Below are 26,422 nucleotides of genomic sequence, written 5' to 3'. Positions count from 1 at the left end.
CTAATAGTTTGCCCACCACCGAGATAAGACTGACCAGCCTATAATTGTTCGACCTTTCCCTCGTACCCTTTTTAAACAATGGTACTACGTTTGCAGTCTTCCAGTCCTCCGGTACCTCCCCTGTATCTAGTGAGGATTGGAAAATGATCCTCAGAGCATCTGCTATTTCCTCCCTGGCTTCCTTCAATAGCCTAGGAAACAATCCATCCGGCCCTGGTGACTTATCAACTTTCAAGGATTCCAGTCCCTCTAGTACTTCCTCTCGTTATATTTACCTTATCCATATTTCATACCTCTCTTCATTAACTACTACATCCTGATCATCCCTTTCCTTTGTGAATACAGAGACAAAATATCCTCTGCTTCTACACACAAGTTACCCTTATCATCCCTGATAGGTCCCACCTTTTCCTTAGCTATTCTCTTGTTCTTAATGTACTGATAAAACATCTTTGGGTTTTCTTTAATCTTACTAGCTAATATTTTTTCATGCCCTCCCTTTGCTTTCTTTATTTCCTTTTTTACATCATCCCTGTACTTTCTATACTCCTCTAGGCTTTCTGCAGTATTTAGTTTTCTGTGACTGTCATAAGCTTTCTTTTTCTGCTTTATCTTGCTCCGTATACTTCTAGACAACCAGGGGGCTCTAAATTTGGCAGTGCCACCCTTTTTCTTTGAGGGGACGTGTCTGCATTGTACTTGTAGAATTTCACTTTTTAGTGCCTCCCACTGGCTTGCCACTGATTTCTCCTCAAGTAGTTGTGTCCAGTCCACTTCTGCCAAATCCCCTCTTAGATCTGTAAAATTTGCCTTCCCCCACTTTAAAATGTTTACTCCTGATTTAACTCTGTCCTTTTCCATAATAATGCTAAAACTAACTGAATTGTGGTCACTATCCCCAATAAAATCACCCACTGTCACTTCACCCACTTGCCCATCTTCATTTCCCAGGACTAAATCTAGAATAGCATCCCCTCTTGTTGGGCTTATCACATACTGGCTAAAAAAGTTCTCCTGGACACCGATCAAGAATTTTGCACCCTCTGTGTACCTCACACTGTTTGAATCCCAGTTGATGTTAGGGTAGTTGAAGTCCCCTACTATTATTGCCCTCTTATTTTTACACTCAGAAATGTGCCTACATATTTGTTCTTCTATCTCCCTTTCGCTATTCGGGGGTCTATAGTACAATCCTAGTAGTGTGACTGCCCCTTTTTTATTTCTTAGCTCAACCCACATGGCCTCGATTGATGATCCATTTAGCATATCATCCCTTCATTCCCCCAGCCACGGGGAGCCCCTTATAGTCAATGGAGAATTTTATCCCCCATGTCTGGGCTGGATTTGAATAGTGATCCCGTAAAAGAAAGGACGGTGTGGTAAACCACTGCACCACCCCTTAGCAGATTCTGCCTGCTCACCCAGGCACGATCAAATTTCTAGGCCACTAGCTTTTCAAACATTAGAACATGGACAGTGACAAAGAATAAGACAATGTTAAATGTCCCAGCTTGGTTCAATCTGGAAAACGATTTACAACGTTTAATATGCATTGCAAGGCAGGAGAGTCAAAGATTCACCAAGTTCTTCGGTAACAACTACTTTTTGGTTTTCCATTAATTTGTAATAATGAAGCCCAAGTAATTTTAATTTTACCCCCCTCCCAGCAGCAGCTCGGAAGGTGGGCTGGTGACCTACTTCCACATCTCTTCCAAAGTGGCTGCCGAGAGGTGCACAAGATAGTCCTGGTGACTCTCCTTCCTTCCCAATGGGGAAGCACCTGTTGCTTATCTCAGGTGGTATGGCTGAGATTGACAATTTGCCACATGGTGAATATCGTTCCACAGCATCAACATGTTAGAAAAGCAATGCTGTGTGCCACTTCTCAATTTCAATTAACAGCCAAAAATACAATAGTCATTGGACCATAAGTCTCAGGATTTTTTTTTTAAAAAAAACTAAGCACAACAAAGTAAGCAGATTTCACATTCAATTTTTTTTTGTTGGACAAATTCCAAAGTTTAGTCCACAGTGTTCTATATTCTCATTGATATTTGTCTGGAATTTGGTACCTCCATCACTCATTGTTGTGGGAAGCATCACAATGTCACAATGGTAGCCACTATATGCCTGCACCCATTCCTACCACATTGCAGCACCAACATGCCCTCTGGCACTGTACTAACTGCAGTCCTCCAAAGAATTGAATTGCACTAGAACAATCACCAGTGTTTTGAAAGAATCTGAATAGTTTTACTCCAGTAAGTAAACAGGATTCCATATTATAAGTGCAACAAATACTGACATTGTGTTTATACTTGCCCTATTAAATAAAATGGAAATTCTAGAGTTATGCAGGAAACAAAGTGATGATTACTTCAAGAGTTACAACCTCAAGGGTTACATATACCTGCAGCCTTAAGAAGATTGAATTCTTCCAGCATGAATCTAGATTTTGATTTGAACAGATTAGAGAATTATTTTACATATCTAGAGTCTCTTGCTCCTTTTGGCTATAGGCAAACATTTTATTTTCATATTAACATAAAGGAACACCACATTCGGAATGCATGGCAACCGGCAAGGTTGTAAACATGATCGAACAATGGCAACAATTCAAAATAAAGCATTGCTTCAGAGAGTGGATCATGTAATAAAACACCTCTCAGTTCCAGGACAAAAGGAAAGTGGCTTTGGATCATAATTCCTCACTGAATCTAGACAGGTTGACATTTTGCCAATGGACCAGAGATTTGACTTGAGGTAAACAGAAAGCTAAGCATCAGTCTGTCCAAATTTATGGAATAGAAATTAACTGCAGTTATGAGGCATCAATGAGGATTACTCTATATTTAGTCTATAGATTTCCTGTTTATTCGGCATGGCAAGGATTACTTGTGCTGTTTCTGTTGACCTTCATTCCCATTTAATAAATATGCATTACTCCCCTCTACGAACCATACGTTTACGTGCCCTGATTATAAAAGAGGCTGTATTAATAATAATTTTTCACCAAATATTAATCTGGATTTTCTAACCTGATTGGTTTGCTATCAGGGTCAGTATCTTTGAACCCCATTTCTTCCAGTTTGCATCGCCGATACAACTCATAATGTCGTGTGTGCGTCTGCTCTCGGAGGTCTTCCATATTAACACGGATCAGCATTTCTCGCAGTTTCACAAAGTCACAATGATTTTCATTTTCAACTGTCAAAAGAACAAGTACACCTAATGTAACTAATGCATCTGTGTAACTATTTTAATTAATGGTGATTTTTTGTTTTTGTACTTGCCAAGCAGGGGGATGTCAAATGTTAAGGAATAGAACATTTTGCAGACTCATTAAACACTCAGTGGGCAGAATAACATAGAATATACAATACACCTATAACCCAGCAAATGAATATCCTCTACTGAGCAAGTAAGGAGCTTCCACTTCAGCCATCTTCATTACATACAACGCAAATACAAAACTTTTTTTTCAAACATTGAAAAAAAGAATCAGTTTTTATTTTTCTTCAGGCTTTTATGACAATTAACACAGGAAACTTTTTCTTCAGACGTCGATGACCAGGTTGCACCAGAGAAAAACACAGAACTAATTCAGATAATAGTAACTACACCGACAAGCATAGTTTATTACATCTGATGGAGGAGTCTCTTGCATTATCTACACCTTACGAAAAGTGTTTTTATAACAGTTTTATGAAACTTTCACCTACCCTGAACAATACCCCATGGGTACTGTCGCGCTTTCACCAGTTTATTTCCCACCTTCACCTCTTCCATACTGCCAACGACTGCAAATGGAAGATGGGCCTGGCGGAAGAAAAGACAGATCTGTATATAACATTAAAAAATAATGCTCTTTGTTCTTTTGCTATTGTATCTTAACATCATAAATTCATGTTAAGTAATTTTGAAAGGGGTAGGTGATGTAGTTGACTATAATGATAGCAAAACATCAAGGAGCACATCAACATGATCAATAGAGTGCAAGGTGTAAATCATGATTGAAATTTATGATGCTGCATTTATGTTGCAGAGCTATTTAAGGAAATGGCTGTGCAATACTGGCTGCGGCTTTGGGTGTAGGAACAACTCCTCTATATTGCTTGAAAGTCACCTTTTCACAACTTTTAAAATAGGGGCTACTATCTCCTTAACTATTAACTCCAGAAGAGTAGCCCCTATTGCACAGGTGTGACATTTCCACTTCCATAAGCTGTCATTGCAGCACCTCTGAACCATACTGCAAATCAGTACTGAACTCTTGACAAATTTTGCAGAGAGTTTTTTTTTATTAGTTCATGGGATGTGGGTGTCGCTGGCAAGACCAGCATTTATTGCCCATAGCAAATTGCCCTCGAGAAGGTGGTGCTGAGCTGCCTTCTTGAACCGCTGCAGTCTATGTGGTGAAGGTTTTCCCACAATGCTGTTAGGAAGGGAGTTCCAGGATTTTGACCCAGTGACGATGAAGGAACGGCGATATATTTCCAAGTCGGGATGGTGTGTGACTTGGAGGGGAAAGTGAAGGTGGTGTTGTTCCCATGTGCCTGCTGCCCTTGTCCTTGTCCTTCTAGGTGGTAGAGGTCACGGGTTTGGGAGGTGCTGTTGAAGCAGCCTTGGCGAGTTGCTACAGTGCACCCTGTGGATGGTACACACTGCAGCCATGGCGTGCCTGCAGTGGTGGTGAAGGGAGTGAATGTTTAGGGTGGTGGATGGGGTGCCAATCAAGCAGGCTGCTTTGTCTGGATGGTGTCGAGCTTCTTGAGTGTTGTTGGAGCTGCACTCATCCAGGCAAGTGGAGAGTATTCCATCACACTCCTGACTTGTGCCTTGTAGATGGTGGAAAGGCTTTGGGGAGTCAGGAGGTGAGTCACTTGCCGCAGAATACCCAGCCTCTGACCTGCTCTTGTAGCTACAGTATTTGGGTGGCTAGTCCAGTTAAGTTTCTGGTCAATGGTGATCCCCAGGATGTTGATGGTGGGAGATTTGGCGATGGTAATGCCGTTGAATGTCAAGGGGAGGTGGTTAGACTCTCTCTTGTTGAGAGATGGTCACTGCCTGGCACGAATATTACTTGCCACTTATCAGCCCAAGCCTGGACGTTGTCCAGGTTTTGCTGCATGCGGGCACGGACTGCTTTATTATCTGAGGGGTTGCAAATGCAACTGTACACTGTGCAATCATGAGCGAGCATCCCCATTTCTGACCTTATGATGGAGGGAAGGTCATTGATGAAGCAGCTGAAGATGGTTGGGCCTACGGCACTGCCCTGAGGAACTCCTGCAGCAATGTCCTGGGGCTGAGATCACACGCACAAGGAACTATGTTGAGACTAACACTCATTTTACTCAAAACCCTTTAGAATCAGCAGGAAGAGGAAATTTAAGACTCAAAAGGTGAAAAGAAAGTATTTTGGCACACGGCACCATCCTATTCTCCAGTAACTCCTACCTTTTAGCAAACAGAAGAAAAGAGAGACCTGGGAACTACAACGTGCGTGTACAGGAAGTTTTAGTACTTACATTCATTGTTGAGTTGATCTCTGCCACTGCATCATCGTCTGTTGGGAACTGGTAGATCTGCACACCGTTGCTGACCAGTTCACTCATTATCTTTATCTTAAATTTGTGCAACTCACTTTTAGAAATTGTGTCAGCTTTGGCTACAATGGGGATAATATTTACCTAAAATTATAAAAGAAAAATCTAGTTGAGACAGATGGACTACCTTATTCAGTATGACTAAACTAACTGAATGAATTTTGAGAATTTCATACTTGCAGGTGATTGCATTCTTTTCCTTTTGCAATTTTCCCCGATAGATTTGCATTTCCAAGACTCCACTAACCGTTACTGTTCAACATTTGATACAATAGTTTTCCACATTAGGTGACAGCTCCATATGTGGAGAGGCCATCACTAACATTTGCAACAATTGCTTTTAACAGCATCTACCATTCCTGATTAACTTAAAAATGGTAATAGTTTTAAGATAATCTTTGAACGAGTGGAATCAATGAACAGTGGTATCATGATTGACTAATACTATCAAATATGATACCTTCATTTTGTAATTTTTGGGAATACAGCGTGGTTTCCAATCTTGAGATATTAAAAAGGCATCGGCTAGGGACATCCACCACTCAAATTGACCGTTCATGCACAATTTCTGGCATTCAAATGTTCAGCCACTTTGGTACACAATGCTGCATTAGTCAACGTGTGAAAGGCTTGGTGGGGGCATTCTTGCTGCAAATAATATCAGAATAAAATGCACACCACAGCTACAGAAGTAGGAAAGCTTGCACAATTTGCAATGTTGTTGACTCTCCCCAACTTATTCGTGATTTACCACAAGCATAACTTCTAAAGGGTGGGGGGGGGGGGAATTCAACAAGATTTCTCCTCAGCTCCAAAATATCAATTTGACATCATCAAACTTGTGATTTTACCACAAACACACCCTGCTATGACTACTACTTATCGAGCAGACGCTAGCTGTGTGTTCCCAGCTCACCTGAGATCTGACCGATTTCACAGTGTGAGATAGTGACAGAGGCATTAGGCTTATCACCCCTTGAAGGGCTTCTTGTCCACAGATTCAATTACTAGCATTGTCAAAAAAAAGTCAGAAACCTATTTGGACTTCTGTTTATTTCGTTCCTCGATTCTCCGATTCACAAACGCTGACCCCTCTAACAGATCTGTTTGTAAGAAAGTGACCCGTTTGTAAATTGCGACCAGTGCTTGAAATAAAAGAATAGCTAATTGGAAGGCATTTTGAAAAGCCGGTTTAAGTTAATGATGCCTCTGGAAGCACCAATCACCAGTATGCATTTTTTTTTGGATGGGGGAAAGGAAGGAAGGAAAAAGAAAGCTTGAACATCTCAAAAGGGTCACAATTTGAAGTGAAATAGATCTCAGTACATTTTAGAATTTCCGAGTGATTCTTTGCACTGATGACACAACCGGGAAGGCATCACATTGAACAGCAGTGCTAAAAACAAAAAGCAATATAATTATAGGTCAAAACCTGACCTTCAGGATCATGAATTACAACAATTAGAATTTATCTATGAGCACTTCGTATAAACTCAACATGACGTCAATGTAGTTGTTCTACCTCAGCAGTCAGTTGAACTCTCATCTGGGAGAAAATAATCATCCTCCCTCCCTTGCCAAGTTCACACTCTGGCTATTAGTTCAGATGGGTCGAATTCATATAATTTTGAATAACCAATATTGAGGAATTGCAAAATGAATGCCACACTGAAAATAATTTAAAGAAAAATTCAACATTTTGTGAACACACACTTTTTATAGGAGGAAGGAAAAGCAGAACACAAACAGAAAGGAAAAAGATCAGTCTGTTTCACTAGAGTGTGTGTCCAATTCTCTACACTAATCCTGACAGATCTTAGGAATATAATGTCTACATGTAATGTTGCTTTCTATTCCTAGATGTGAGAATTAATGTATAGGAGTTAAGAGATTATTCTAATGAAACACAGTTGGGAAATTGGGTGATGAAGTGTCAACGATGTGCAAGAGGGCAAGATATCTACATTTGACTGATTATATGGTATCCAGAATGGCTACATAACATGTTGAGCAACATAGTGATAAACATGATACTACACTACAAGGCACAGTGCCCATCCTTGGCCTACATATCTGTAGGCTGGAGATGGGCGATACTGTAAGTTATCCACACGATCATGTAAAATAAAGTTTCTATCACAATACAAATCTTGCAATCTTCACTATTTAAAAAACCCACAGATTGCTATATATTAAAGACCAAAGCATATCTTACAAAGTGATAACTTGGTACCTTGCTGTCCAGCTTTTTCATTGTGACTAAATCCAATGATTTGAGACAATGACCAGTGGGAGCAATGAAGTAGAGACAGACGTGAATTCTTGAGTCATGAAAATCATGTAGTGAGCGCTTGATCTTCAGCTCCTCCTGAAGGTAATTCTCAAACTGCATATCAATGTAATCAACGACTGGTTTATAGCTGAAGAATAAAAACAGAATGAACTCCTGGCACAGTGCTCAATATAAATTGCATTAAGCTACCTCATCTGCTTGGATCTAAAAAACATTCTTTCCCGACCCTAATGTTCACCATTAGAATGACCCTTACCATTCTAATGGTGAACATTTTATATGAAGTCAACACTGCAATAAAAAATACATTTTCAGACAATTACTTAAAGTTACATTAGTGATCAATATTCTAGTACATTAATCTTGTTTAAATTATGAAAGATGTTAACCAATATTACATTTCATTATCTGCAATAACCTAATTTGTATTCTCTTCTCATTTTATTGTATCTTCTGTCACTCTTTGGCTGCACTTGTATGACGCCTAGAAAGATTTTCTGACACATTGGTAGACCCAAGGGCCAACAAGAAATCTATTAGTTAGTAAATGAAATAAAAGAGTCATCTTTTGAGTTTACTTGACTCCAAGAGTCTCTGCTTCTATATCCAAGAAACTCTAATGTTCTTAGTACCAAGCACTAAAGGAAATGGAAAGCTCAGTACTGCAACTGTTCAAAGGAAACCTTAGGTAAGTAAATACTCAGACATGTTCCATTATCTTTCCTTCCCTCCTTTACAAACTGAATTATTGGACAACCCTATACCTTACCAACTTTATCCAGTGCACAGCTGGGCCATACATACCAGGAAAGTCCCATGTTTGATCCTTATTCTATGCTGAGATAGCTGATAGCTCGGCTGTAGCAGAGGCACAACAACAGACCCAGCATCATGAGTTAGTGGGGGAAAAATCAACTAGGGTTCCTGCTCCCAACTGCAATCCAATGATCCTTGTTGGAAGTTTGCAGGTGTGAACACTGGATGAGAATAAAGTCAGGTTAGGTTGTGATATCTCCTCAAAAAGTTTGCCAACACTCATGGCTAAGGTTCATGTGAGTAATGGCCACTTGGGTGAGGTGCTGGAGGGTGACCAGTGCCAGTGAAAACATATTCCACAAGGACCACCTTTTAAAGAAGGGAATAAGGAAAATTGGAGAGATTTTTTTAAAAGTTTTTTATTTTGGGGGGGGGGGGGGGGGGGGGGGAAGGGGTGGTGTTTGTGCACACCAACTCAAGGAAATTGATTTTATTTTTCATTTTAGTGTTGCTGTCTGCATCAAGCAATTGTAAGTCACAAACAATATAAGTAGGGTTCAGAAAAAGCTTCACAAAATGCTTCCTCAGTCCTTAATGCACAAGAATGAATTCTTGCATTTTCCACATCCTTATGGTCAGGTTTGTACTATGGACTCACTTAGAACTAGACCAAAGGTGGGCTACACCCATTTTATATGTTGCAGGAAGTTGTAACTGGACTTGAGATACTTCTCAGAGTTGGAGAGAGATGGTGGTGGTTGGAGGGGGTGGGGGGTGCAGGGTAAGGGGAGAAGGAGAAATCAGTCAGTTAAGTTCTGCAATGAGTGTAGAGCACCACTGACAAAGACCTGGGAGCAAATTTCCTGCCCATTAACCTGGTCAGAAGATGCTATGTAGTGCTTGGGAAAGGGGGTTGTAAAAGCACCTTAAAAAGTACAGAACATGCAAATTGGCATAGAAGAAAACAAAAAAAGAAAGGTTCCTGATTAATTGTGTATATGATTTGAAGAACCTACCTTTCTTCTTTATTAACTTGGTCACCAAATCCCACTGTATCAACAAGAGTCAGTTTTAGATCCACATTGGTCTCCTTCAAACCGTAACTTTGTGGCTTTAAACGAACACCTGGTTCATAGTGGGTGGCCTCATCACTTTCAAACATTGTGTTGAACAGAGTGTTCATTAACGTTGATTTACCTATACCAGTTTCTCCTAAGATACCAAGAGAAATCAGTTAGACATTTGAAAATAATAGGACAGAGGATGTATGGAAGGGGGGTGGGGAAGAGGGAAGAGAGATAGGGAAAACTGCAGACAAAACCACATCTTATCACTATGTGCAGCGCATTGATACAGCTACCCAGTGAACAGAGGGCCACTTTGTTATCCAAATTTTACACCAGTGACCAATGCTGTATGACTCTTGCAATACATTTACTTCTCTGTTTAAATTTCTCACTTATGTCTCAAGTGACTCTTTTTGGCCATGACACACAGATGCTACAGATAATGCTCAATGAATAAACTGATCACATGGTGTGGTTCTAAGCCATAAATATTAGGAAGATCACAGGTTTGACCTTTGGTCTTTTGTTAGTTCGCTAACCTCAGATGGAACAACAGTAGGGGCACTGCATTTGGTCTGAGTTTCCCTGGGCTGGGAATGGAAAATTAGCCCAGGGCCTCTGCTGCTAATCATTACCCAGTGGCTATTGCTTGGAAGTCCATATATGGAGATAAAATTGGGTTGGCTGATGGAACTTTCCAGTCAAATAGCCACTAACAAAAGGTTTTACAACACACAAAGAATTGCCATTGGAATAAAATACCAAGGCAGCCATGGAACCACGAGTTACTATTTCAGGAGAAAATAGCAACGGAGGAGAGTGAGCCAACTTAAAAAGGGTGAAAAGGACAATCTACACTTAAATAATAAAACATTTAAAGCTTCACATTATTTTAAAATCTCTACTTTGCATGCATTTCATAATGCCCTTTGATCAGATTACATCAATTGCTGAAAAACAGAAGAGTATATCAAATATTCAACATTGAGTCAAATTAAAAGAATGATGCTTGTGCCACAATTTAATTCTTTATGGATACACACAGATCTAGTCAGGAGTGATTTACAATAGTAAACAAGTTGAATAAAACAGACCATACACTCTATTAAATAAATGGAGCAATGCTAGAGGATAATACACCAAAATGGGTTACATCTTCATCACCCTATTACTCCGCTTTTGCTGACACTGACTGGTGCTCGGGTACAATTTCATGCACACCGGCATTCCTCTTGTACCTCACCCAAGTGGTCACATGTAATTAAAGAGAACTTATTCAACTTTTAAGGGAATCTCAATTATTTGGGGATCGATTTTACCAGGCCTGCGGGTTTCCGGCGGGTTGGGTTTCGGGAGCGTGGTCAACACGCTCGGTGAAATTAGTGGGTTGCCCACGCGATCGTAGCAGGCAACACACTAATTGGATCCATTTACCTGCTCTTCCAGGCTCCGCGCTGCTGGTCTGCGCGTTGGGCGGGCTGCGCATGCGCAGTACGATCTGTCAGCTGGAGGCTCTCTAGTTAAAGGGGCAGTCCTCCACTGACAGATGCTGCAACCAATAGAACAAATTACAGCATGGAGCAGCCCAGGGGGAAGGCTGCTCCAGTTTAATGATGCCTCATTCCAGGTATCATCAGATGGGGTGAGGAGGAGGGGGAGGACAGAGCTCTTCCACCCGTCAGGCGGGAGGAAGCGGCCTGCCTCTGCCACCAAGAAGGCCTGGCTCGAGGTGGCAGAGGAGGTCACCTGCACCACCAACATATCGCCCACCTGCATACAGTGCAGGAGGCGCTCCAATGACCGCAGTAGGTCAGCCACAGTGAGAACACGTAGTCTTTCCCCTACACTCCGTCTGCCACAACACTGCCCCCACCCCACATCTCCTTCGGCACATCACCCTTCATACCCACTCAAACCCCATCCTCATCTTACCTGCACCTACTCACCTCGCGAGTACACACCCCGCCACTAACACGCAACCCAATCCTCATAATCTCATGGCTCTATCCCATACTCATCCTCTCGTGCATCTCCCTCACGGCCAGCCTCACTCAACCTGCCACCACCTGTGCTGCAGCCACAGGGCATGCAACACACATGTGCAGTAGGCAGCGTAAGGCAAACGTGTCGTGAGCATGAAGGGGATGCACAAGGGTGTTTGAGGGTTTGTCATGGGTGTTACTTATATTGAATTTCAGAACAACTCACATCACACATTATATTGGCACCACCACTGCCATGTCTCCGCGAATCCTGTCTGTTTTGTGCAATAATGGCCGCTCCTGGGTATCACTATGAGGACCCACCACTGATGCCACCCATTGCGTTACTGCAGAGTAGGTGCAGGTGTATTTGCAGGGCTCCTCCGCGCAGACGACAGAGACATCGGCGGTGTACCCGGCTGCACCCTGGAAGGATGCAGAGAAGTTGTGGAGGGCAGTGGTGACTTTGGCAGTGACAGGTAAGCAGATGGTGCTGGGGCCAGCCAGGAGCAGCTCGGCATGAAAGAGGCTGCAGATGTCCATGACTACATGTCGAGTGAATCTGCGCCTCCGTGTGCACTGCTGCTCAGAGAGGTCCAGGAAGCTGAGCCTCGGTCTGTAGACCCCGAGGCGAGGGTAGTGCCCTCTGCGACGCATCTCTCTCTGCGGTAGCCCTCCCTCCTGCTGTACAGGTGGATGTGTCACAGCACTCTGTTGTGGAGCTCCACGTGTCAGAGGTGGACGGCGAGGCTGGCGATGTTGTGCGCCCTCCGAGGAGGTCATGACTTCAGCTATGGCGGCCCCCATCCGCAATATGTACATCTGAGGGGGTCCACAAGCAAAATAAATACACTCAAGTGGCATCCCGCTGGCTTTAATTGCCTGCAGGATTCCCACCAGCGGGGGCCGCGCACGCACCCCCGCACATCATCGGGGAACCCGGAAGTGGGCGGGATCGTGGCGCGATCCGGTCACGTGCCTGGATATCGGGATTTTCGGGGCCCCCTCCGCTGGAAACACACACGAAACCCGCTGGTAAAATTGCGCCCTTGATGTCTGCACTTTCACTAGGGGTCATTAGAGAGTGATGAGGAGCAGAGACCTGAGCTGCTCCCCCCCCTTATTTTGTTGGTGTCCCTAGGCCAAATGTAGTGCCACCCACTGCTACCTAGCTGACATCAGTTAACTCAGCCCAAACCAGGTCAACCTCTCAAGGTGCATTAACCCACGAGAGCCACAGTTACATTTTTACAATCAAAATAATTGAATCATTTCAACTAACTTAAATTTGATTGGCTTGCACACAGTTGCTGTATGCATGACAGTCCATGCTAAGCTGACAGTTTTTAATGCAACGGCAATACCTACCTACACAAAGAATGTTGAAACTGAAGCCTTGTGATACAGATTTGCTGACTAATTGATCGGGGAGACTGTCGAAACCCACATGACCACCAAGGCTAAGGTTACGCTTACGCTTCTCCGCGACCTGGTTGCAAAGAGAGGAACATGATATAGATTATGAAATAGAGTAAGCATCTTTTTAGTGATATACACCCATCCTAGACAAAGGGAGACTGCAACACACTATGCACCTACCCTGTAGGGCAACTTCAGTCATGTACTAAACATAAATGGATGGAATTAGACAATATCTTCTGTACTCATCAATCTCCCATAACTGATAGTTGGATAATCCCACCTTTGTTATTTTCTCTTTGTATTTCTCCACTCCCTACAATATCCTCTCCACCTCCCAGCATTTTGCCTCGTGGTTACACCCAACTGGCAGACATTTGCAACCTCCCAACTGGGAAAGTCTGGGATGAACACCAGCAGTGGCTACAATTCAACTAGTGTCGTCTTTGACACAGTAATAGCCTATCACACAACTGGAATATCTAAAAGTTCTCTGCCACATTACCGTCGGGCAGGGCAGGGATCTGTTTCTCTTCTGTCGTTGCTGCTTTTGAGCCACACGTACAACCTTCCCGATGTGACTTGCCCTCAATTTCTCTTTTTGCTATGGGAAGGAAGCTACTTGCTGCCTTTGTTTTCACAACCCCCCCTCCTTCCAGAGGCATGAAAGAAATGGAAATTCTTTGTGCAGAGAAATTGGAGACTGCAATTTGGACCTACCGCCTCAGTGCGTCTCCCAACTGCAATCAAGTTATATTCATTTCAATATTTAAATTGGGACATGAATTGCTTAGAACATTCTGGAGCTTATCTAAATCTTACAGCACAAAACAAGTGGTTAATTTCACTAAATAGACAGCTGGACTGATGCTAGTCAGTGCCCAACAGTAACATTGGAGTAGATCTGAGAATTTCCATTATAAAATTCATCCAAATGCCACAGAAATATGAACTGCTCACCAAGGCAAGAGAGGGGTTGAACAAATGATCTATTAAACACAATGGTATATACCAATGTTAATAGAACATGATATTAAACAGTAAGTCATCACAGATCTAACACCATTAGAATATAAAAGAGATGGTAAAGGCTTTTTAAATTGTGAAGAATCACATGGTAGATTAACCCCAGAAGTAAAAATTTACTGTAAAAAATAATCTTGTATATAAATCACACCTCCATGTTTACTTTTATATCATTTAAATAAAGGAGGGTGACTTTTAACTACTCCTAACATCAACCCCTACCTCTAACATCACTATGTTTTTGGTAAAAGTTTCTATGCATAACCAGTGAGTTTTACATTATAGATTTTACAGCACTGTACATGATGTCACATAACTCCCTTTAGGGTAATGTTTAAATTAAAACCTCACCAAAACCAAACATTTGCTTACTATAACTTCTTGAACAATAGACCAACTTAATTACCTAGATTTAACCCAACCCTTGCAAAACAGCATCAATGCAGCAAGTACTGAAATCCGACAATATCAGTTGTAGGGCATTCTATAATTCCTCAATCACAACATTGCAAGCCATCGCATCGCAGATCAGTGCACCAGATAATGCTCAAAACAGGTCAAGTACTTGAATTTGTAAGCAGTTTAAAAGGTTCAATAAGATCATTTGAATTAGAGAATTGATAACATCTCAGGAGGAGCATTAGTTTGGGTTGTGTACTTCCAGTGAAAATTAAAGCAGGTAGCATGCAATCAACTAGTATTATCTTATATTAAATGTGAAACACGCATGGGCAGTCGACTTCATGGATCAACTGATATTGCAGAGTTAACAATGGTCCCTGTTAGCTCTTTCTGCATGCCACAGGAATATACAGTTTGGGATGCCAAAAGGGCATTAATACACATTTGTGGCCTGCTCCTGTCAAACAAGAGGGTTTATTACACTAACATCTGTTGAATGCAGAGTCATGGGTGTCAAAGTTTCTTGACATCAGGTTGGACAATGTATAATCAGTGACAGCTTGAAATTACACAAACAGGCTAAGAGAAACATCCTGCAATTGATATCCTGGGGTCCTTTTGGGTTTGATTAACAGGTGTATCCAGGGTAAGGACACGGGTTAGGTCTGAGAAAGAAGGGCTTAGGATTTTTCTTCTGGTCCCTTTGATAAACAAACAGTTTTGTGGCTAGAAGCCCGCCAATTGTGGGTTTATTGGAGCTGAGTGCAGGCAGCCAAGTAATTCAAGCTGAAGCCAGCAGAGATAATGGGCTTTGCAAAGATGCCGTGGTAGCATTTCATCACATAAGAAGTAAGTAATTTGTGTTTCAAGGATCAATTTTAGGCTATAAATTAGCATAGAAGAGCCTTTGTTGTTCTAACAAAGAATAGTAAAGTTTGTAAATATACCAATTATACTGAATACTATGAATTGATCTATTTATTAAATAAATTAGCCTTTTGGTTTATAGCCTGAGCCTCGATCTGATAGTGTACACATTCTTCAACCTACTTAAAATGAGAAGATTACACAGCGGCACGTGAACCTGGAATACAGTAATGAGGATTCTCCGTTTGACCCCTGTATCTCACTATGTTTACCTAGATATTAGTCAGGTAAAGGCACACTCCAAATTGTGAGGGGTACGAGGTCTGCTTACGGGAATGGCCAGTGATACTGTTTATGATTACAATCTACTGTCTCCAACTTAAATGATTTACCAAACATTTCAAATCATTCCTTTCCTACTGCCAGTTAGGCAGATTTATGTTCAATGATTTAAAACATCACAGACCAGCTCAAGGTGAAAAGCTGAAGGAGCAAGGTTATTAAACAGGTTCACTTATACTAAGGTGCATGTGTAGACGCCAATGCACACAGCACAAAGATAAACTCCACTTTTGTATGGAGAGAAGACAGCGGTAGGGAGTAGAGAGCATGGGCCGCTGGGAACCTGAAAGAGGCCAGGATTAAACCAGAATTAGCAGAAATCCAAATGGAGAATTGGCAGAAATCCAATGGAGAATTGGCAGACTGAAATCTGATCAACAATCTATCCTCTATCCATGGACCCACAGCACGTTCTTGGAGACTGAGTACACAGAAAGAACAGCGACTCTCTTCCCATTTGGGTAGATGTCACCAGCAAATCAACTGCCTTCAAAATTGAATATTGTTGCCCTAGGCATGGGGATAATTGTTGTAATAGAGCCTTGTGTATCTAAACAATGGTTGCTTCATACTTAGTGGCTGATACATCACAAAAGATTCTATTACATAGCCTGGTACAACAAGACCCAGAAAACACAGCCCTCTCTAGCTAATCATAACAGAACAAATTAGAACAATTCTAATAGAAGGAAAGTTTCACAGGTCAAGTCTCCAACCTGGTTCACTAAACATTTTGCAGAACTGGCCAAATTTTGCAAATAAGGTTGAGAAACGGAGGCCATGGATTACACGCTAAGTCAGTCTGGTTGTCATGTAGTAGCAGTTCTGCCTAAAACATGTTTGCTATGCTGATGTATACCCTGTAACAGCTCACCCTTGTTTATAGATTGAAAAGACTCAGGCATAGGGAAAATGCTAGGATCTATTAAGGAGGTTATTGCAGGGCACTTAGAAAATCTCAATGCAATCAGGCAGAGTCAACACAGATTTGTGAAAGAGAAATCATGTTTGACTAATTTATTAGAGTTCTTTGAGGAAGTAACAAGCAGTGTGGATAAAGGGGATCCTGTGGATGTGGTGTACTTGGATTTCCAGAAGGCATTTGACAAGATGCCACATCAAAGGCTACTACACAAAATAAGAGCTCATGGTGTAGCGGGTAACATATTAGCATGGGTAAAGGATTGGTTAGCTAACAGGAAACAGAGAGTAGGCATAAGTGGGTCATTTTCAGGTTGGCAAGATGTAACGAGTGGAGTGCACAGGGATCAGTGCTGGAGCCTCAACTATTTACAATCTATATCAATGACTTGGATGAAGGGACCGAAGAATGGTTGCTAAATTTGCTGATGAGACAAAGGTAGGAAAGTAAGTTGTGAAGAGGACGTAAGGAGTCTGCTAAGGGATATAGATAGGCTAAATGAGTGGGCAAAAATTTGGCAGATGGAGTATAATGGGGAAATGTGAACTTGTCCACTTTGGCAGGAGGAATAGAAAAGCAGTATATTATTTAAATGGAGAGAGATTGCAGAACTGAGGTACAGGAGGGATCTGAGTCATGAATCACAAAAAGTTAGTATGCAGGCACAGCAAGTGGAATGTTGTCATTTATTACGAGGGGAATGGAATATAAAAGTAGACATGTTTTGCTACAGTTGTACAGGACATTGGTGAGACCACATCTAGAATACTGTGTGCAGTTTTGGTCTCCTTATTTAAGAAAGGACATCACTGCTTTAGAGGCGGTTCAGAGAAGGTTCAATCAACTGAATACTGGAACGAGGGAATTACCTTATGAGGAAAGGTTGGACAAGTAGGGCCTGTACACATTGAAGTTTAGAAGAATGAGAGGTGATCTTATTGAAACATACAAGATCCTCAGGGGACTTGAAGGGGTAGATGCTGAGAGGATGTTTCCCCTTGAGGGAGAGACTAGAACTAGGGGACACAGTTTAAAAATAAAGGGTCTTCCATTTAAGATGGAGAGGAGGAGAAATTTTTTTTGAGGATCCCGAGTCTGCGGAACTCCCTTCCCCAGAGAGCGCTGGAGCAGGGTCATTGAATATTTTTAAGGCTGCATTTGATAGATTCCTGATTAACAAGGGAGTCAAAGATTATAGTAGGTAGACGGGAAAGCAGGGTTGGGATTACAATCTGATCAGCCATGATCTTATCAAATGGCAGAGCAGGCTCGAGGGGCTGAATGGCCTACTCCTGCTCGTAATTCCAAAAAAAAATTGGATATGTGATCCTGAAAGTTTAGTTGAAGGGTTTGAACTTGCATATTTAGGGGAACAGATTTTTAAAAACCTGCGACCAGATTAATCTGTTAGAGAATGCAGGTATCATTAACCAACTGCAGAGTATACCTAGTAGATATCAAAGTTTGAGTACTGGAGTCAGGGAAGGAAGAAAAACCACACTTAGAAATAAATCTCCAAGCAATTTTGTTTATGTAGTGTATATGGAATTGATCAAATGACTTTACTTTGACAAACTCACAACAAAGAAAGGGAGTAATTGTTGCCTAATTTGAAACAATATCTAATCTTTCCAAACTGGATTTCAAAGTATATTAAATCAGGCAAAATCATATTCAGCACAATTTCTTCAAGTAGCTCACACACAACATGCAAATCAGTTTACCATTTCAAAACTGAAGTCTCAGAACAAGTGTGGTCACCATTTTAATCCTACACCAGGACATTGCAAATTGGATACATACAAGTAGGGGCTGGATTTTGCTGTGAAAGTAAGTGAAGCTAACAGTGCTCACCTTCATTTATGTGCAAATTGGACAGCAACTTCTGGCAAGCACACACGCGCATTTAAATGTGAAAATCCAGAAGATGCTGTGCGAGATGCACTGCTCCTCCGTAAGCTGCACAAAAACGGCATCTCGCTGTCTGGCTCCCCATTCAAATGTATCAAACGGCGTGAAGTTCCTGTACTGATGCCGTAGATATGGACTAAACTCACCACAACAAGTTAGGGCTTGTCCATTCCAGTCTAAGGCACCCTTTTAACGGCGTGATAAGTCGGAATTACTGCCAAACCACCTCTCTGGCACTGAAAATTAACTTTTACAAGAGCAGCATCTCATCTCATTCCTTCAGCTTTTAATTATTGTTGGAGACTTTTTTTTAAAAAAAACTTTTTTCCCCCACTTTTATCTCTCTCAAACCAATCTTTCTTTCGCTGTCTGTACCTGATTTGACATTGAATTCACTATTCTAACTTATACTTCCTGGTTCAGACTCTGCGCTGCACATGAACGATTCTTCAATCTGATTGGTTAAGGAGATACACAGTTGCTTGCCCTGTTCACACAGGTCCCAGATGACCTCTAGAGGGCACATGTCATGCCATTTGGATCTCCAATTTACAGTAATTTGCTGTGCAAAACCCCGTAGAAAACCGCTGGACGCCGCTTACAGCAAGATCCGGCCCATAGAGTTTCACAGAACAATGTACAGTCAAACCTTGGGCCTGAAATTATCACTGTTCCATTCAACTGAGGCCAGCATATTTGGCAACAGCTCCTGGCCAAAAGGACTGTGACTAGCTTGACAGAATATGAAGACACTCTGATACCAGCTCATGCTCAATGTGCTGTACACACACACAGGAAGCTGTTTACAAGCTTTTCAACACAGCAAGCACATATCAAAAAATATTTATATATAGCACCTTATGGTAAAATATCTCAAATTACTTTGAGTGCAGTGATTTATGTGGATAAGTATTTTTACTATTACGTGGGAAGGCCAGTGTAATTCAACTGCAGACTAATGGTTTTTGTCAGTTACTTGTCCTTAAGACCTTGTTAAGATCCCTTAACTTCCTCGAATGTCAAATTTTTGAAAAAAATCATTTTCATTCTGGATAAAACCACTGCATTAAAATTGTTAAAACTCATAACAGGCATCTGTTCATATTACACGATTAGAGCTTGAAGTTTTAAACCAAAAAGTGAATTTACTTTGGCTCAAAAGTAGCCTTGTTTGATTTGCATTAGCCCCAAGGAAATACTGCTTTGCACAAAATGCAAACCGCTAACCGCAACATCCGAGGAACTGTGTGCAGACAGCAGCAATATGTTAGAGGTTTCAAATAAGGACTCGTTTCATTCTGTGCCAAGGCTCTGCTGAGAATAAATGGAGTGTGTGTGTGTGTGTGTGTGTGTGTGTGTGTGTGTGTGCGCGTCCGAGTGTCAGAGAGATTCCCCCACCCCCCTCTTGAATGTTGTGATAGGATCTGACTGAGCTGAGGCACTAATTACAATCAGTTTGCCGATGCATAAATGAAATGAAACTTACTGAAAAAGCTTAAGAATACAAAATTAATATGCATTTCCATTATGAATATGGATAGGAGTATTTGGAAGGTGCATTATCCAAACACAAATTGATTAGATCTCAGCTTCTACAGTTCTAAGCATGCAATGTTCCCCTCTGCTCCATACCTCTCTCCCATCTATTTTTTCACCCTCTTCATTATGTCCCAGACATACCAACACATCTTTCTTCCAGCCAATCATGTGAAGCAGTAACATACCCCCAGGCCTTTATCAAATCTCCTGCACAACCAGACACTCAGGCAGTCATGACCTGATATTTGCATCCTTATGGAGAGGATCCTTAATGCATCCTTTCCTTCTCCTCCCCCACTAGCTCCTGCTTCACCAAGATTAGGAAAGCACATGCATGAACCTGTATCCTACTACAGCATGATGGTATACTAATGTGTGCTACCAGGTCACCATCTGAGTACTTGATCTTGAAGGTTTCTTTAAAGTGCCAGTTATGAACAGGAGATTCCATCAATTACACCGAATCAAACTGAACAAAAGATTATTTAAGGGTTATATTTAGTATTGAAATGATGTGTACTTACCCCAGAATAAACCCTAAGCTATTACTGAACACTGTAGGAAGGAACATAGGAACAGGAGTAGGCCATTCAGCCCCTCGAGTCTGATCCGCCATTCAATTAGATCATTGCTGATTTGCATCTACCCGCCTTGGTTCTGTAACTCTTAATAACCTTGCCCAACAAAAATCTATCAATTTCAGTTTTGACATTTACAATTGACCAAGCCCTAACAGCTTTCTAGGAGAGTTCCAGATTTCCACTACCCTTTGCATGAAGAAGTCCTTTCTGACATCACCCCTGACTAGCCTAGCTCTAATTTTAAGTTATCCCCCCCTGTTCTGGATTCTCCCACCAGCGGAAATAGTTTCTCTCTATGTAGTCTATCAAATCCTTTAATCATCTTAAACACTTCAATTAAATCATCCCTTAATCTTCTATATTCAAGGGAATACAAGCCTAGTTGATGCAACCTGTCCTCATAACTTAACCCTTTTAGCCCTGGTATCATTCTGGTGATTCTTTGTTGCACCCTCTCCAAGGCCAATACATCCTTCCTGAGGTGCCCAGAACTGCATGCAGTACTCCAGATGGGGTCTAACCAGAGCTCTGTACAGTTGTAACATAATTTCCACACCTTTGTATTCCAGCCTCCTAGAGATAAAGGCCAACATTCCATTAGCCTTTTAAATTATTTTTTGTACCTGTCAGCTAGCTTTTAGTGATCTCTATACTTGGACCCCCTAAATCTTTCTGCTCATCCACGGTTCCTAGCTTCTTGCCATTTAGAAAATACTCTGATCTATCTTTCTTAGGTCCAAAATGGATGACCTCACACTTTCACACAATGAACTCCATCTGCCACAGTTTTGCCCACTCACAATTTATCAATGTCCTGTTGCAACTTTCTGCTCCCATCTGCACTATTTACTGTGCCACCTAACTTAGTGTCATCAGGAAATTTAAATATAGCTCTCTATTCCTTAATCCAAGTCATTTATAAATATAGTGAAAAGCTGTGGCTGCAGTACATCATTAGGGAAGACCACTAGTCACATCCTGCCAATTGAGCACATACCATTATTCCTACGCCGTCACCTCCCTCAATCAATTCCCTATCCATGCCAACAGGTTGCCTCCAATTCCATGCACATTCATTTTTGTGGAACCTTGTTGAATGCCTTCTGGAAGTCCATATAAATAACAGCCATAGACACGCCCTTATCTACCACGTTAGTTACCTCCTCAAAAAATTCAACTACGTTCGATAGACATGACGTACCCTTTACAAATCCATGCTGGCTCTCTCCAACCAGTTCATGTTTATCCAAGAGGAAAAAATTATTTCCCTGCCCGCCCCAACAATTGCAGTAAAGGGTGTCCCCTATGTTGGAGGAGTGGACACCATGGTGTTAAGGAAGTTCTTTGTAGCATGTCCACTTATATAATTGGCAGCAATAAAGTTGGTAGGATTACAGCCAGTGGGCAGTTTAAAATAAAAATAGTACACCAGGCCAGTGAGGGAGCTGAATTCATAAATCAGTTGCCTTGGCTGATCTTGTTCACCTTCAGGATCAAGACTGGCAATGCTAAAGCCCTAATTGCCAGCCTGTCTTTTCAATCAGGATTTGCTGTGTAGGAGACCTAGGAAAGCAGAGGGTGGGGAAAAAAAAGAGAAAACCCTTTTTCCTTTGAAGAAAATAAAGGTGGCAATTATTCTGCACAATATTTGTTTAACATACTTTATGCACCATTGTAGTTTAATTCAATATAACTTGGGTAGAAGCAGCTGCTCTGTCAGCCCTTGGAAAGCCAACACAAAATGAGTTCAAGACAGTGACTCTTCCTTCCAGACTGAAGGACAAGGATTCAATGGTATATATTTTTTTAAAAAGGACATCGCATCAGGTCATAGTGAGCCTGTGCCCTGTCAAATCTTGTTCCAATTTCCTCCAACTCAGCTCAGTTAAGTTTTATTCTAGCCTGTCAGTCAAGGCTTTTAACTCATCCTAAGAATCTACCCCAACTGGATGCTCTTGAAAATAAATTAGATTCTTATTGCTTTCATGCTGCAATTTCAGAGAATACATCCACTATGTAATTACATTAAAAGGGAGATTTACAGTCTGCCGGGTTGGTCTATAATCCTAAACATTATAAAGTGAAACGTGTACACTTATTTGTTGCCCCCTATTCCCTTGTTTTATGCTTTTCAATTGCTGGATGGAGGCAGCCTGAGAGCAACTATTTTATGTACCACTCAAGAATGAGGAAGGCTGCCCACAATTACAGTTTATGTTGTCGCTGGATCATAACTATGATATCACACCATAAAGAGCGCTAGACAGAAATTCCTGCTTCCAGGCTGCCTCTGTCCTGAAGATGTACCATTTAGCTTCCATTAAGAACATTTGGAATTAAAATCAGGGGCATAGCAGCAGACTATACTTCATCTTAATAGTAATTTACTTGCAAGCATCCCAAACCTGAAAAGATTTCTTCCTTACCCAATTGAAAGGGGAAGCACATTTTTCTGATACGTCAGTTAATCTTAATTAATTTTTAAATTATTTATTGGCTCCTCTCAGTCCCCTCTATACTTTTGCTTCAAAGCTGCTGAGAGTGAACATTTGTGTAGAATCTTTTTCCACTGACATTTAGAGAGGAAGAAAGGGTCTCTGGGCAACACTCGACTCAAATGGGAGCATCACAGCTTGAGGAAGAGATTGGGCACAAAATATTTTTTTGCCATTTGATGAATTATGTGGGAGACCTAGAATGTGGCAAAGGAGAAGGGGAAAAGAACTTCTTTAAAATAAAATTTACCATTGTTCCATGAAGCATACTTCATACACTATTATAGTCTCATCACTTAAGAGTATAGAAGCATTAACTCCATGAGCTCCAATATACAATCACACTAAGTTTAACGGTAGACGAAACAGTTGTGCACTTCATACCTATGCCGCACTTGGGGTGTAAATTGGGTGCCAATGCCCGATGTGACACTGAAGCAAAGCCGAGTGAGACTCTCGCCTCCAGTGTGTCTCGCTCCTCTTCACTCCAGTGCCATTTAGACTGCATTTAACGATAATTGCAGTGCTGGTTGAATACATCCAAAAACTCCCTCAGAAAGAACGACAAGGACTCATAGAATCATACAGCACAGGAGGAGGCCATTCAGCCCATTGTACCTGTGCCAACTCTTTGAAAGAGCTATCCAATTAGTCCCACTTCCCCCCCGTTTCCCCATTGCCGTGCAAATTTCTCCCCTTCAAGTATGAATCCAATTCCCTATTGAAAGTTACTATTTAATCTGCTTCCACCACCCTTTCAGGCAGTGAATTCCAGATTATAACTCACCGCATAAAAAGAAAATTGTCCTCATCTTCCCCATGGCTTTTTTGCCAATTATCTTAGATGTGTCCTCTGGTTACCGACCCGCCTGCCAGTGCAAACAATTTCTCTCTATCCACTATCAAAACCCCTCAATTTTGAGCATCTCTATTAAATCTCCCCTTAACCTTCTCTGCTCTAAGGAGAACAATCCCAGCTTCTCTAATCTCTCCATATAACTGAAGTACCTCATCCCTGGTACCATTCTGGTAAATCGCCTCTGCACCTTTGCTAGAGCCTCAGTGTCTAAAAGGCAAAACCACTGCCTCAGACCATTATCACCCAGCTGTAGAACTAAGTATCTTTTCCTTTAATATTTACTTTACATAGAAATTCAGTTGAATGCACTTCTCCCTTAAGAGCAAGAATTTGGAATATTTATTCCTGGGAAGGGTCACGAAGGACGATGAATCATATGACAAGAGTCCTTTGTTGCAGAATTATACAAATCCACTTCAGAAGCAAAAGAACACTTATCAGATGGGGTTCTAAAATAGATCATGAATGATGAAACGAGCCAAAATGGCTAATGACATTTTTGCCCTTTTGAAGGTACTTATATCCATGGCCTTAATGCCTGAAAGATTTTACTGCGCTTTTGAAAATAATTCAGTGGAATTCTTGAGAATCTGGGTCAAGAGTTTCAAATTCTATGCATATTTGGCTCTTGGAAAGTTCATTGGCATTTATTATAATGCACTGTATCTGGCAGATCTACTGCAAGCAGAAGCCGATATTAGTGTTCATAAGGGGGAAAAAAAAATCACAAACCAATACACTGCCTATGTAAGACTTGTAATTCACCACTTCAAATTGCTCTATTGCTACCATCAACTGTAAACAGAAACCTGTAAGCAGCAATACATAACTGGTGTTTAGCTCAAATATAAGTTTAGACAAATATACTTGCAACTTAAGTGGTGACATCAAAAAATCTCACACCTGCTAATATGCTTTACAGAAACTATAGAGATACTATTTTAACAATTGTTCCTGAAATAAATTTTAAAATGGATCAAAGAAACATTATGACAGTCTGGTTTGGTTTTGAAAATACAAGACTTTAAAATAATGAAAACAGAGGAACAGGGTAGCAGTCATTTAGAATATGGTCCTTTCAAATATTCGTTCTGACATCAACACAGTGTAAGCTGACGTGACAAAAGTCTTTTTTTTGACAGTTCTAAATGAGTTTGGTCAGTCAACATGTGTTCTAAATCACACCTACAATATTAAAACCACCCATAATTTTCCACTAATTTGCTCAGAGAGGCCGTATGGACAGCTAATGCAGGAAGTGGAAATAAAAAATGTTCTTAATGGAAATTGGTGCACTAAGGATTTCTCTTCTGTTAGGGGTAGAGGGAGTTTGAATCTGCATCAGCTGTGCTGCCTATACCCAAAGTGCTTGATGCCAACACTGGAAACCTGCAAAGGGGAAAGTGTTCCATTTGCCAGCTTAAATCCCTAGACACTGCTTGTGATTAACAAACTCCTTCCCTTTCAGCTTGGAACTGAACCTCTAATGCCTTAGTGGCCCACATCTACCTCCACCCTATTGATTGTCATCATTTATTGCAATATTTCCTTCCAGCCATTTTCTGCCTTAGTTTGTCTTCTAGGATCAGACACTCCATCTTCCTCTCCTAATACTGCTTGTGTTACAAAACCACCAGCTGGCCACAGCGTGTTTTTCATTGTCATTCAGCAACATAGGGAATGGACCATAAGGTTCCCATTTCCTCTTCCTCAGATTTTCTCTTACATCTATTTCGAGCATTTTCATCTGACAGGATGTATACAGATGAAAAAACTGGAAAGTTAAAAAAATTTTAAAAAGACATTTATCTCACATTGATCATTGCTCATTTGCTGAATGCAATAATGTTGAACTTTGCACCATATTCAGGAGAATGGATAAGCGAGTGAACATGATTCCTGTGTTAAAGTGGACAGTCTCATCAAACAAACTTCCATCCACCAATCCGCACACAGAAGTAGCTGGTTGGTACCAAACTTCTGAACTGCTAACACGCCTGGGTTTGAAGGAACTCTAATCTGCCCCATTCACTAATGCACTCATCACCAATTTCATCTCATGATGTGGAGATGCCGGTGATGGACTGGGGTTGACAAATGACAATTTCATCTCAGCAGCTCTTTTTAACATTCAGAGCTGACATGGTAGGCCTCTTGGAGCTGTGGGAAAGAATAATAAAAACAGTACTTCTCCTGCCTGCCAGTGGAAATCTTTTCTAACTTATATTTTGGGAGGGATGACAAATGGAGTACTTAAATTGAAATTACTACTCATTCTCCCAAAATACAAAACAGGCAGGCTGAACAGTCAGCCCAATCATACGAGCTGGCACTGCAGTTTTTGCACCACTT

The 26,422-nt window shown here is 41.3% G+C and overlaps 1 protein-coding gene across 1 annotated transcript in view; it reads right to left on the bottom strand.

The window, feature by feature from the left end:
• The window catches only part of LOC137332360 (septin-8-B-like), a 58,491-nt gene that overhangs the window by 11,261 nt on the left and 20,808 nt on the right, over window positions 1-26,422 (bottom strand). The window contains exons 2-7 of the mRNA XM_067996122.1: window positions 13,076-13,196; window positions 9,675-9,870; window positions 7,843-8,029; window positions 5,532-5,693; window positions 3,723-3,819; window positions 3,039-3,207 (exon numbers count right to left, since the gene is read on the bottom strand). Coding sequence (XP_067852223.1) covers window positions 3,039-3,207; window positions 3,723-3,819; window positions 5,532-5,693; window positions 7,843-8,029; window positions 9,675-9,870; window positions 13,076-13,196 — 932 coding nt within the window. The remainder of the gene's footprint in view (window positions 1-3,038; window positions 3,208-3,722; window positions 3,820-5,531; window positions 5,694-7,842; window positions 8,030-9,674; window positions 9,871-13,075; window positions 13,197-26,422) is intronic.

The sequence above is a fragment of the Heptranchias perlo genome, chromosome 14 (genome assembly GCF_035084215.1).
Source record: "Heptranchias perlo isolate sHepPer1 chromosome 14, sHepPer1.hap1, whole genome shotgun sequence".
Lineage (NCBI taxonomy): Eukaryota > Metazoa > Chordata > Chondrichthyes > Hexanchiformes > Hexanchidae > Heptranchias > Heptranchias perlo.
This window is presented reverse-complemented; position numbering and strand designations above follow the sequence as displayed.